Raw genomic sequence first — 14,320 nt, forward strand, 5'->3', positions numbered from 1 at the left:
ATGACGGCAGCTCTCAGAGCCGCGCTCCCCCCAAGCGCGGGGCCGGTGGTGCGGCCCTGCCCGCGCATGCGCGAGCGCGGGAGCTGCCGGGAGCCGGCGCCGTCACGGCGGAGCTCCGCAGGAAGCGGCGGCTCCCGGGCCGGTACCGGGTAGCTCGCCCGGAGAAGCCGCTAGCAAAGACATCTTCACCGAAGCTCTGTGATGCCCCTCTCCCGTTTCCGCTACCAGAAAGAACAAGGCCACCTCATTAAAAAAAAAAAAACAAAAAAAAAAAACAAAAAAACCCCAAACCAAACAAACAACAAAACCCAAACTTGTTAACCTGGCGTGTTCAGCATGGAGAAGAATGAGGGGAAACCTCATCACAGCCTACAAGTTGCTCGTGAGGGGCAGCGGAGGAGTAGCTCCGTTTTCTGCTCTCTGCGACCGGTGACGGGAGCCGAGGGAAGGCTGGAGGTGTGTCACGGGAGGCTCAGGCAAATATCTCAGGAAAAAGATGCTTCCCCCAGAGGATGGTCGGGCACTGAACAGGCTCCCAGGGCAGTGGTCACGGTCCCAGGGCTGCCAGAGCTCAAGGAGGAAAAAAAAAAAAAAAGAAAAGAAAAGAAAAGGAAACCGAAAAAGAGACCTCAAAAAACCCGCTCAAAGAATCTCATAAAAATTAAGAGCTATTAGTAAGGACAGAGGACTCTACTGCTAGAAAAGGTTAATCCAGTACCCTGCATTAATGGCTTCTGCTGAGAGTATTTAAGACTCCCACTTTATATTTCTTCAAGTGCAAAAATTGGCTCCCAGCACCACTGAAGCTCAGCTCATCCATGCTTTGAGTGTGACTTGAGACTCAGTCTTACCATTGAATTACCATTTTTCAGCAGTTCTGAGAGGACCTGACTAGACCCAGGCTAACAAAAGAGGAAGAAGAAGAAATGTATATTGTGGATCACTCGAAGAAACTTTCTAGTGATCCACAATATGCATCCCAAAGCCAGTTCTGGTGTTGCCAAATCAGCATGGAGACAGCCAGTGTAGTTTGGTCGTGCCATGAGGACAGAATGGTGGTAGCAGTGTGTCAGCACTATGTGCTGCACCATTTCCTCTCAGAGTGTAGCAGTGAGGTTGTTGTGGTGCTGAAGCAGAGCAGCCTCCATCTCACACAACACCTGGTGGTAATTTCACTAATGAGCAGAGTAAGCACCAGCCTTGGACTGGATTTTGTGCGAGTAGAAGCTTGACGAGAACGGGGAGCTCTGTGCCGACTGTAAAACAGGGAGGGAAAGAAGGACAATTAGCCATCAGAGACTTCTGCCCTAAAACATCCTCAGTTTTGGCAATAAACAAGCTTAGAATCAAGCAAATGTCACTATTCTGTGTGAATTGGGATTCTTGCAGCACTTCTGTTATTTTGCATTATGATTAGGTTTAAGTTAAGCAATTAACAGTAGCATTGCTCTTGAAGTAAGTACACCAGCATACCACTAGTTAATTCACCAATTCCCTCACACTGGCAATTCCAAGGGCCCATGGGTGCAGACAAATACAATGTGTGGTACTAGCCATCATGTACATTGACTTAAGTGTGCCCAGAGGCACAAAACAAAATGCAATACAATAACTGTTTGCTGCTCTAGGTTAAGTGTGCTCACGGGTACCAGCAAACTCAGTATAATGATCAACTGTTCGCCCTCCCAAAAGCACTTGGGATGAAAAACAACATCAACGGGCACCTAAATATAAGCTCCTGGTACAAAAACACCATGCAACTGTGGGTAGTGAAAAACACAAAGTGCCTGGGCCTATTCCTAATTACAGAGCAGTAAAAGACAGGAGAATTTAATGAATAATGGTGTATTGATCTGGTCAGATTGATAAGGAGGATGAACAGTTTCTCCATAAACATCTACCATAATGAGAGCTTTCCATTCACAAGCAAGTTATCAACCTAAATGTTTACTCATGCCCAGCAGTCTAAAACTACTAAAGAAAAGTTTCCCTGAAACAAAATAAGTAGCTTTCACCCACATAAAGTACCTGGAAAGATTGCTTAGTCCATGGCCCTTAATTATAAACATAGGAAATGAGCTAATTAAGGTATTCTTGTTGCATTCTACAGCATCTGATAATCATTGTTTACTTTGTCTTTTGGAGCTTCTGGCTTCTCGAAGACACAGAAATCTAAAAGAAAAGACTTCTGTAGAGAAATGTCTGCGACACTAAGGATCTTCTGTAGTTACTGGAAACCCAAATGGTGACAAAAAGTCTCCACTGCTGGCATTGGCCTGCTGGCTCCTACCTTTGTGAGCTGTGAAGAGTTTAGAACAGTGGGGATTATCTGCCATCTCCACCCTCTTGTTTGAGTGCTACCTGTGGGAACTATCAAACATTTGCATCTTGCACAGGGAATGCAAAAATCACTTTGCTCTGTTTTGTTTGGCAGAGTTAGATCAAACCATCTTCAAGTCATCTCCCTTGCCTTTCTAGAGCATCCAGTAGCAGAGCCTGGGAAGAATTTCTGCCTGTGATTCACAGAGGTACCTAGTCAGTTCCCAGTGCTGATGTGCCAGGCACCTTCCAATGGAATTTGATTCCTTGTGCAGTGTAGTGGAGCTGGGATTCAGTCTCTTTTTGGCTAGATTCTGTAGTAACTCCTAGCATGGAAGAGCATGAGCTTTCATCAGCATAAGTTGGCATAAACCAAAGGATAAAACCCACAGACTGGGAACTGGTCCATAAAATTGCTAACTAACATAAAATTGCATTCGTTGGTGTGTGACAGGTTCTAAATACTGAATGCAACCATTGGAATTTACAGAGGGGGTTGGAAATAGACTCCTTCAAAAGTCCCAGGTGGCTTGGGTAAGGTGTAGCAAGTACTCTGGAACACCTGGAATAGCGTGAAGGACTGCTTTGGCAGGATCTGTTCACAAGCTTTCTCTAGTTTTCCTTCAATGTTTTTTATCTTTTTCTGCTTTTCTCTCAAGGACAGGGAAGACAGTCTGAGTAGTTTTTTGCTGGTTTTGAATGATGCACATTGAAGCAAGAGCTGAAGGATAAGACAAAGACTGTTTTTAAGATAGTTAGGCTTTACTGCCTGGTGATATTTTTTTGAAATACATTTACTGAAGATTTATGTAAAATCTATCTTTTGTCTACTTAAAATATCTCAAATGGATGTACAGGTCAAAATTTAATGCGTATGGGTTTTCATTATCTTAAATCATTTGCAATATAAATGATTTATGATGACATCAGACCTTTGTTCTTTGGCTGTCCACCATAAATTGAGGCCCACCCAAATTTCCAGCCTTAGCTGTATTTCTGCATTCCCTGCCCCAGCATCTATAATCTCAGTTCTGTGATTCTTCATGTAAATGACTTTGAACAAGGAAAGGAAGGGAACACATAATTTGCCTTAACACAGGTAATTTTGAAAGAGGAGCAAGACCTTTACATGAGAAATAGTTGACATCCACAGAAGGGAGAGAACTAATGCTTGTAGAAGTGAAAGTCATCCTTGATGAGGGTGGTGAGAGCTACCCATCAACCAAACGTGACCAAATGGACTTTTTGTGTAGTTCAAACTGCCAGAGGTGATCGACTTCTATCTTTCTGAATTTTTTCATGTCTTCTTTTTGCCCTTAAATTTATCATGCAATTAATTAATCCAGTTCTTGCCAGTAATGTTGTAGGTAGCTGCTTGGAAAACTGAATGTATTGGGATAAGCCAGGCTCCCCATGGTCATTCTGTAAGCCCTCAGTGAAAAACCTTAGTGACACCTGACAGCCAGAATTGCACTGTCATGACAAACTTGCTCCTAACAGCCACAAAAATTTTGAAATGCTCAGACTTTTTGAAAGACCTTGTGAAAACTGCATTCATTATCATGTTTGCAAGTTGTCCTGTGGCAGTTGATGTATACAAACTTTTGGATCCATCAAAGCCCGTATTTGAAGCCTTCCCAGCTCAGTAGTTACTGAAAATTGCTGCCACCAAACAGCTCTTCTGTGGCTACAACTACAAGGATTAAAGCCTGAAGTCTGCCCAGTTTCTCATCTGTGGATGTCATCTCAAAACCTGTGGCATCAAGACCTGCACGCCTCTAATTTCTGCTCCGGAAACTGAAAGACACTTAAATCTGAAAGAAACATTGTATTTTTGCAAACTTCCCACACCACTTAGCCTTGACACAGCCCCCTTCCTGCTCTGTCAAAGGATGGATTTCTGTTTTCACGATTTCGTGCATTACTGCTCATGCATGTAGTTTTAAGTACACCTCCAAAATTTGACCTGTCTTAAGAATTGTAGCAATTCTGGGCTGTATTGTAAATTAGGAACATCCTAAGGGGAATCCTACTGCTGGCGTCCAGGCTGTCTGTGCAGTCCTCTGGGTATAGGAGTCTGACAATATTTATCTCTCTTTGCTGTCTATCGTACAGTGTTGGTCCTTAAGTAAAAACCAGTGATCTTAACCCTGAAGTCAGACTGGGGTCAGATGTTATGGTGGGCCTGTATATGCTTCCCTGCATTTGAGTTTCCAGAGGCATTACCACAATGAGATCCAGTGAGAAAATCTCAGTGTAGTCCTGATTTATGTGCAAGAGTGCAGAGGACAGCAAAAGCTTTTAGTATCTTGGGAAGTAGTTAGGGATTAAGGCCAAGGAAAGGATAGTCATGTCAATTACATCCTAAAAAAAGAAAATTCAAGTGACAGTCCTGACTCCTGGACTGTTTCTGGGCTGGCAAATGTTCACGGTTTCCTTGGCACATCCTGCTGAAAGCTAATGGACCCATTTAGATCCCCTCCTATACACCATGGCATCATTTTGACCATTCTGAGGGAGGCCTGGCGGGAGTCTGATAATTCAGCATTTTTGTCTGAAATTAAATTAGGGAATGCTTTCAATATTTTAAGATCCGTGATGCTGTCTTGTCAGGAATCTCCACTGAACCCAGCGCTGCATTCCAGATGTGGCTGATGGAATAAAACCTTATGCAAAGTGCAAGGCTGACACCTGGAGGGACTGGAGAGGCAGACAGAGAGCCTGCAGCAGGCACACATCCTGCAGCACAAGTGGGTGGGGAAAGCTCAGAGAGGGTGGCAGATCCCAGGATTTGGAAGTATGCTTTCCTGGTGAAGGGATGCTTTCAATATGCTTCTGTCTCCCCTTTTCCAACAATAAAGAGAAATACAGATTTCTGTTTCAGGTTTTCCATGCCTATTTTTAGGACTAGAGAAGAAACACAGGAGCTGTGACTGTATCACTTAGTTATTCATTTCTTCCATGCTCAGAAATATTTGGATCAAAACTTACCTTGATCAATAAGCTGCTACAAATAAGGCAAGGTTATTTTTTCAGTTGGTTCATCTAATATATTTGAATTGCTGTATGTCAGACTTCCCACTGCTTTGCCATTTGTTTAAATCTGTGTTGAGTTCTGAAACACAGACTTGCAGAGCAATTCCTGCTGTCAAAGCTGCAGCTGGAGTATTTGGCATTAGGTAGAGTTTGTTCTTTTCACGTCTGGTTCTGCCAGCACCCACAGTAAGGCTCTTCCTGAAGCTAATCCTAATCAAGGAAAGCAAGGCAGCTTGTGGGACAAAGTCTTCATGCTTTTTGAAATTTGCTTAGCAGCCTGGCAGTCACTCTTTCGTAACACTTGTTGAAATCTTTTCAGCAATCTCTCTTTGCTGCCAGGAATTGTCTCAGTATTAGTGAATGCTTGTTTTGCTTGATCTAGTTTTAGAATATGTTAACAACTCAGTTATTTACTGTTTTGGCATTATCATACATTTCGTAGCTCACAGACCCAAAGATTACATGTCCATTACATATCCTTAATTCTCTTTGTCATTTTCAGTGTGGTTCCAATCATAAAATTTGCTTACCAGTGAGTAGTTGCTTATGGAAATGGGAAAAATAAAGCAACAAAAACAACAACCCCCAGTTATTTTCAGAACTCTTTTATGCAGTTCTATTATCCCACCTGCAGTATAGGTCCCTGAGTCCCACACGTGTTCTCTGGTGTACTTCAATACTGACTGCCTGCATTTCTTTCCCTTCCAGCTTTCTGACTCCCAGAATATCACTGATGCTCAGTTCATTGCAATGAGCATGCTAAACCACCACAGACATTCTCCACCCAGACTAGCCTAAAGGGTGAGCCATGAAAACACTTGCTCCATTCTGGGGAGCAGGAAAGAGATGCCCTGAAAGCTTCAGGAGCAGCACAGGACATGGGGTATGGCCGGGGATGCTGCTTTTCAGCACAGACTTGGAGGTCTAATGTCATCTCTGTGGCACACTGTTCCATCAGCGCTTCTCATTAACTGTGCCATGACTAACAAGGCAGTGACATCTTTCCCCCCTCTCCACCCAGAAATATTGCCAGTGCTGGATTGTCAGTTGTGCTGCTGAATTACACTGCATGACTTGTGGTTACTCAGTGATGTGGACAAGTTCAAGATCAAGGGTGAACCCTGGCCACTAAACTTGTTTCACATGTGACTCATTCTAGACTTGAAACCTGGCTCTTGCTGACATTTTCTTAACCCATTTTGTCATCCTTCTAACCCCCATTATCCAACCCAGGCAGATTACTTACTTTGAAAAGATGTATAGATAGCTTCCATGCAAATTCTAAGTAGAGCCAGGTGTCACAGCTAGATTCTAGAGGGAGTTGCAGTCATGAGACATGTGCTGGTGAAATAACTTCTATCCTAGATGCTTCCAAACTCAGTGACATTCTCTCTGTTTAGATATTGTCTAGACTCTCATTCTTGCAAAGCAGCTTGGCAGCAAGCTGCTGGGGAAGTGTCCACATTCATACCTTCAGACCTGTGTGTGTTCCCAAAGAGATCAGCAAAGGTAAATTTAGGCATATATTTAAAGTTAAGGATTTTATGCTTAACAAGCATTCTCTTGCTTTGGAGTTGGAATCTCTGACTACCCCTTCCTGACTCCCTCTGAATCTTTGCATTTTTCCAAAAATAAAGCATTGAAGTTAAGAATAACTTGCTGCCTTCTATAGAATTAATAATTTCCAGCTTGAAAGAGAATCCAGGAAGCATCAATAAATCTGCTTTGACAGTGGAGTAAAGAGCTGCGAAAGGAGTAACCTGTCAAGGTAGTGTGACTTAATTTCTCAGAGAAAGAGCCCCTTTTTTAATAAATGAAATGAAAATGCCAGCAAAGTGAAATAGCAGGAAATGTCACACTTGATTGTCTCTCAGTAGGACAGAAATTAGATAAGAAGAAGGCAGGGTAAACGACAGGGTTTTACGTTTAACGAGGGAAGTAACAACATAAACTGAGAATAACAACATCCACCGAAAATCCATGCACAGCACCCCGCGTCTGTCAAAGGGGTGTGCTCCCACAGAAGCATTCACTCAATGTACACGTTTTCCCTCGAACAAAAGGCGGGCTCCGTGCTGGGAGTGCAGGATTCGCGGAGATTCTGTGATCGGACATACGGGGGCAGCCTTACCTGCGGGTTATCGCAGCCTCGCCGCGCTGCGGCCGGGCCGCTGCCGCCAGCGCGCTTTGGCCTCCCGGGCTCCCGTGGCAAGCACTGGAGCTTTGCCCCTTTCCAAACAAGGGACCCGTGCACGCTTCCCAGGTTTCCTTATTTAAAGGGTGTCCCTTTAAATAAACGCAGAGATCTCAGTCCAAATGGGAGCTGAAGCCCAGGCTACCCTCGCTTGTGAAGCCTCCCTTTCAGAGCTTACAGGCTCAGGGGCTGCTGCTACACTCCGAGGTTAATAATCAGTTTTAATATTCACTTAGGGGGCTGTAAAAAAAGAATGAAAATTTCCTAATTTGAAAATGGACTTGATTGGCAGCTTTATTATCTCTATAAGGTGCGTGGCATTCCACACAATCAAGTCATTTTTTAAAATAATCTCACTGCTTAAGTCGTACATGCTGCTAATTGCATTTTAATAAGTCTCTTTAAAATCTTTCCATATTTTTTAATATCCTAATATTAGATAAGTGATTGCTGGGGACACTGGAGGGCACTGAGGTTTATAGAAAGAGGAACACCATAATGAAGCTTTATTGGGATGGCATCACCAAACAATTGCTGTGATAGCAACACTCCCAAGCTTGGAGAAATGCCAGCCATTCCCCCCTTAGAACTGACTCAGGCACAAGCCTTCCTAGCTCAGGACTGACACAGAAAATGGATGCTTTCTGGATCATAAAATGGCCTCTTTCCGTCTTGGAAATGATTGAGGAACTGTCCACTTTGGATTTGGAAAGGATTGGGGAACTGTTTTTTCTCCATTGAACAATGATTTCGAAACACATTTTTGTTTTGCTTGGTCCTGGTTTTAAAATAAAAGTTCGTTTGTCGTTGTTTTCTTTTTTAAGTTTTGTCAGGGTTAGACAGAAGGAAGATTTCTTTCCTAGCCCTATGGAGTAGCAGACAATGGGAAGGGCTTGCATGGAATTAGAAAGTAAGACTGCAGGTAGAAGAGATGAGTCCATCTCAAAGATGAAATCCAGTTGGGAGAGCAAAAATGTAGTATGTTGTGGGGTTATTTGGTGTCTATATATCTCCTATATGGGACAGGGAGTGTTATCCAAGAACACCAATCCAAACATAATCACTGTAAAATTAAAAACACAAACAAATAAAATAGACAAGCAAAGAAGTCAAACAGCAGTGGGGCTGAACTGACAAACTACAGATTCAGGTACCCTGAACAACAGAAAATTTCTAACTCAGATCCAACTAGGATCCCATATGTGCATCCATAGGGTGAGCTATTGCAGCAGTTACAGCCCAGTGGTGCAGACAGATACTCCACAACATTCCATGTGCAGAGCCCAACATTTTCTGTTGGAAGTCTGTCTTTATATCGAAAGTGGTGTCTTCTCTTTATATATAAAGCTGTGTTTCTGGAAATTATGACTTTTGGGCAACTAATGCAACACATTCAGAGTAATTTAACACCATTGTCCATGAGGGAGAAATATAATCTCAAATTAATGTATAACTGGCTTTTAGGAAACTTCACTGGGATAAAGGAACTTTTTTGGCAAAACAGAATGGCAGTCCCAGACTTTACATTATATTGCATTTTACCCTCTGCAATTTGTGTACTGAGACCTGAGATCTAAAACTTACTTTGAGAACAATAATGACTTTAATGTATTGCCTGCTTTTATATGATTTTTCCTCCCAACTCTTGTCTTCTGAAATCATACTATAATAAATCACAATGTCAGTTTCAGTTTTAAAAATAATCAAGCTTCTAGCAATTCATTATTAGTAAAGGAAACCAGAAAAAATGTGATATCTTCTTGAAGATTCAAAACCTAGGAAAGAAATACAGAGAATCTATAACTGATTTTTTTTTCCTTTCAAGTCTCAGTATTTAAGTAAAGTTGTTTTGGAACCCCAAAATTACTTTTAATACTCGAAATGGGCAATGCTGATATAAACATCTTGCATTCGTTTGTTTGAAAGTGAGCCATTTTCTGACTAACTGAAGCTCTGTCTATCCATGTTTTTCTTCTGTACATCATCAGAGAATCCTTGGGCTCAGTCCATTGTATCTTTAGGTCTGATCTTACTCCCACTGAAACCCAAAGGATATCTGTCCCTGACTGCCAATTAAAAATGGATCAAGCTCATAGTACAAATAAGAATGGTTTGTTAATACTAAATTTCTTATTACAATTTGTGCACCTTTCTGGTTTTAAGGTGCATGAGATGCCACTGTAGAGAACTGTCAATGTATCTGACATAAGCCATGAAATAAAAAAGAGTTGTCATGTCTTCCTCTCTTCTTTTTTTTTTTTTTTTTTCCTTTCTCTTCTGAGAATAAGAGCAGAAGGTCTTGTTTTGCTCTGACAGGCTGGGAGGCACATGTTCAGCGAACTTCTGCACAGGAAGTAAATGTCCAGGTCATATTTATCCCTTTTCATGTGGTTCTTTTAATCCCCCAGACTGGGTTTCAGAAGAGTTTTACAGTTTCAGTTTTACAAAGCAAGCCTTCCTTTAATGTTGGCATTTTAAAGAAAAAGCTTCAGTCAAAACATGTGTGTTTTACATCTGCCAGATGTGACGTTCAGGGGAACAGGCCACAATGTGGCAGCCAGCTCTGCTGAAAAAGCTGGACATCAAATGGGACCTACTCGTCCACAGTTGAGGGATCAGCCTCCCGAATCTCTCACCCACTGCAAGAAAAAAAAAATATTAGAAAAAGTCCCCAGGAAAGTTACAGATCATGAGCATAGCAAGCATTGCTATGACTTGCATGCCAGTACCCTGTATGGCCACATGACAGAGCACAGCCCTACTGTGCACAGACCTGACAGTGCACAATCTGACAGTACACCCAAAAATGTGTTCTTGCCTAAAAATAGTTAAATTAAAACAAAGCAAGAGGTTTTAAGGGCAGCAGAAGCACATTAACATGTCCAGCACTGCGCCAGCAGTCAGCGGCTACTCCAAAAATAAAACCTGACTCTTCACAACTTCCACTGAACATCACTGTCCCTGTAACCTGCTCTTTCCAGGGCCTAATTATTGCCATTTTAATGAAAAAATAATGAAGCACACTCAGACTCTTAACTTTCTCTAGGATTTTCCCCACAGCCATGGCAGGTGGGGCAGGTGCCCTTTTCAACTGTTCCCTCTAAGTTATGGTCAGCTGTGACAGGGAAGGGACTTTTTTGTACATCTGAAAGCCCTTCCTGAGAGTGTTCTGTGGGTATAGCTGGAGTTTACACTGGAGAGAAGGTTTTTAACAGACAGTGCTGTGTCTGGTGGGTCAGCAGGGCCCATGTCTGTGGGAGACAGGCCAGTGTAGGGACCCCTGAGGCAGCTGCCGTTTCCCGCCATTTCCCGCCATTTCCCGCCATTTTTCCTAGTCCATCAGGCAGCGCCTCAGGAGGAGCAGGCGTCAGTCTCCTGCCATGGCTGCCTTTCCTCACGATCTGTGCAGCACTATCTGGCTGTGTGATCTACATGGAGCTGTGCTGGTTCCTCAGTAAGCTGTGTCCTGGGCCCCCTCTCCATGGCCACCATGTTGTGACTGTTGGAGGCCCCTGAGCAGCGCCTCAGGGGCTGTTGCTGCTCTGGGCTGAGGCAGTTGAGGCCACGCCGGGGCCGTTAAGGCTGATGGACGGCAGTTGAGGCTGATGTCAGGTGGTTGAGGCTGACCTGAAGGGGTTAAGGATGAGTTGGGGCAGTTGAGAAAAGGCTTAGGCAGAAAAGGATGCTGTGAGACAGAACTGAGGAGTCTGAGGCCCTAAAATTCATCTTACTAGTGTGTGGGGCTTCCAGACCCCTCAGAAGGTGCCTCAGCCCCCTGCCACCTCCTCACAGTTACCTGGAGAGGAGACCCCCAAGGGAACACCTTCTGGACACCATCCATGGAAAGCTCTCTATGGTGAGTAGTAACTTCTTCCAGAAAAGCCATTAAAAAGTGTTACACTACATCTGGTGCCACCAAGAACCTGTCCATCCTGGGAGGGCTGGGAAAGCAGCTCTGTGCCTCTGTTCCTCTACCAGCAATGGGCGAGTATTTGCTCTATTTGAAAATTAAGCCCTTTTCCTTGGTCAGTAAGCTGCAGGGCTGGTTTTGAATTCTCTGGAATAACAGCTATGGTATCTTGAATTGACACCATTTATTTTTTCGTTTACATTTTCTGTTAATCCAAGGTCACTGGCCTCCAGACCTGGGTTCTCCATTGATTTCCTTGAATGATATAACTAGGTTTTCCACAGAGTTGCCTCCTTTCTTCACTGTAGCTAGGTATAGATCTTGTCTTTACTGTGGGCTAAATGGTATGGTCAGATGGCGTGCAGTAAATTTGGCAGGGAGTTAATTTAATGTCCTGGAGTCTGGGTGACTGGATGGAGTAGGACTGGAATATGTTGTTTCTCTGGAGTGAATCTGAAGCATGCATAGTTTATAAGCTGTCCTGTACAGTATATCTCTTCCTAATATCCTGGAGGAGAGCCTATAAGAGTGGTTTATTCCTTCATGGGGAGCTGGGTTGAACAGGATCATGTTTGGGCATTGGGATTACCTGGATGTTGCACTGGGCTAGAACAACTGTGTGCCGCCTTTCTTGGGAGCAGGAGGAATGCCATAAAGACAAGGAAACCTGGTTAAGTTATATGTGGATCAGTCTAAGCTTTTTGGACTGACCCAAGTAAGGCTGAAGTGTCTTTTAGAGGGTTTAGCAGGTATTATATTTGGTAACACCAGATTTTGCTCTCAGAGTTGGCTAGATTTGCATAAGCATCTTACAAGTTTCTACTCAGCTAGTGTGCTCTCATTTCTCTTTGGCTGGTAAATAGCTTGATAGATAGCACAAGTAAATATAAACAAGCATAGTTGTGTTTTTTCTTTTGAAGTGTGTGAGTACTAAGAGCTTGATTTTTATTTATCATTGGCTGTTCTTCTTATCTTCACTCAAGATTTTTACATCTTGTTAATTGATATTGTTGCTGTCATGCTCTGCTGTCCATTTTTAAGGCCCTCTGACTGAAGTTAAACTTAAGCTGATACAAGCAGCAGCAGTTTGTGAAGCTATTTTTAGGAAGTGTCAATTACCAGCAGTTTTCTCTGATTTCACTTGTACACTACCCCTAGAACTTAGTTCTGAAAACGAGGAACAGCAAATCTAGATGTTTTTCTACCATCATCCTCTTAAAACTAGAACATCTACTATGGATGACTGGATTAACATTAAATTCTTGGCTGAAAACTACTCTAGCAGGTGAAAGAAACAAACCCCAAAATGTTATGATAGAAATAGAATAATGCACAGCAGTGACTCCCTTTCTGGACTGCTTGCCCTCATCCAGCAGGAAGATAGCCATAGTGTGGCTGGCCAGTGTAGGAGGAAGGGAAGGTGGCTTTCTCTCATGCCTTCAGATCACAAAATTCATGCAACCAGGATGAAAATCAAATGGCTGTGGCAGAAGTTTAAGAAATAAAGGATTAGTTCTGAGTTTACCACATATTCTTTGTGTGACTGGGTCCATTTCATTCCATTTGCCATTTGCCATTTGCTTTGCTTTCCTCCTGCAACAATCCTATGATACAGAGAGGTAATAGGAAAAAAAAAATCCATCAGTGGTTGTGAGGCACTCAGCTGCTGTGGTCAGATAAGTACCACAGTGAAGGAAACTCCTCTAAGTATCTATTAAGGACAGCACTTCACAGGGCTCTTGCCCCCTCTATCCAAGGTGCATGAAGCATTCCATCAATGCTACTCATACTCCTTCAATACCCCTGAGGAGCAACGCATTATAAATCCCATTTTACAGATGGGCGAACTGACTTTTCCCCAAGTCCCAGAGTGGTTCAGTGACAGAGCTGGGAATTGAACCATTAGACATTTCCCTCTTCATGACAGCTCTGTACAATCCCAGGACTCATTTATTTTCCCTATTAAAAAAGAAGTAAACAAGTATTTTCTTTTTGAGACCCACTGAGAATGGGGGATTGGGGGGAAAATGGAAGTAAAATTAAAAATAAAATGACATAATTCCCTACTGGCCCCGAGTTGTCCAGTCTCCTTTACATTCACACTTCTCTTTGTTATGTTTCCTTGAAGTTGAACCTCCCCGGAGAAGGAAACCTCAGAGTTTCTGGTGCTAGGGAAGAAATGCTTCAAGAAAAAGAAAAATAATCGCAGCTGCAATGTTAAAAATAAGAAGCTAATCAAAGGCAGCCCATGTGGGCGCCACTTTCATCTCTCATCTTCAAAGAGGTGCAAACAAACATTGTCGGCGTGCCAAGCAGCAGCCTCAGCGCCTGATGATCCCATTACTCCTCCAGCGTCCACCCTCCCTCTCCCTGCTGCTGAGCCTGTAGGCATGGGACTCCAGGATCACTGCCAAGGTGGGAACCTCTAGTCACCAGAGGGGAAACCACACATGGAATTTCTCTGTGGATCCAAATCATTTCGTAACAAACACACTCGTGCCCTACAGATCATTCCTTGTACTGCTGCCTTTCTAGTAACAATAATAGCATCTCTCATTCCCTAGGATGCTGAAAAGCCTCTAGATCAGAGGTTTTGTTCTGGTGCTTTGAGATATTTTGTTTTCCAAAGAGCTGTTGTGTTTGGTTTGTTTTTTTTTTTTAATAATATTCAGGCTCTGATGGAATCCAGATGTACTTAGTGCAACAGAAGAGTGTGGGTTAGTAGTTAAAGTGATGGCACTTAGGGGAATTTGATGTGCTGGGTCTGCTCCCAGTGCTTTTGAGAACCCACCTTGAAGTCCATGCACCTGATAGGTTTGTATCTCTGACTTTACTTGCCTCCACACACGCCAGGCTGTTCC

General features: G+C 43.1%; 1 protein-coding gene across 1 annotated transcript in view; it reads left to right on the forward strand.

Annotated features, from left to right (window-relative positions):
* The first annotated feature begins 66 nt into the window (after window positions 1–66).
* CASZ1 (castor zinc finger 1) overlaps window positions 67–14,320 on the forward strand; it is a 274,039-nt gene continuing 259,785 nt past the window's right edge. The window contains exon 1 of the mRNA XM_058039162.1: window positions 67–142. Within this exon, the coding sequence (XP_057895145.1) occupies window positions 67–142 (76 nt within the window). The remainder of the gene's footprint in view (window positions 143–14,320) is intronic.

Source organism: Melospiza georgiana, chromosome 22, assembly GCF_028018845.1.
Source record: "Melospiza georgiana isolate bMelGeo1 chromosome 22, bMelGeo1.pri, whole genome shotgun sequence".
In the NCBI taxonomy this organism is placed as follows: domain Eukaryota; kingdom Metazoa; phylum Chordata; class Aves; order Passeriformes; family Passerellidae; genus Melospiza; species Melospiza georgiana.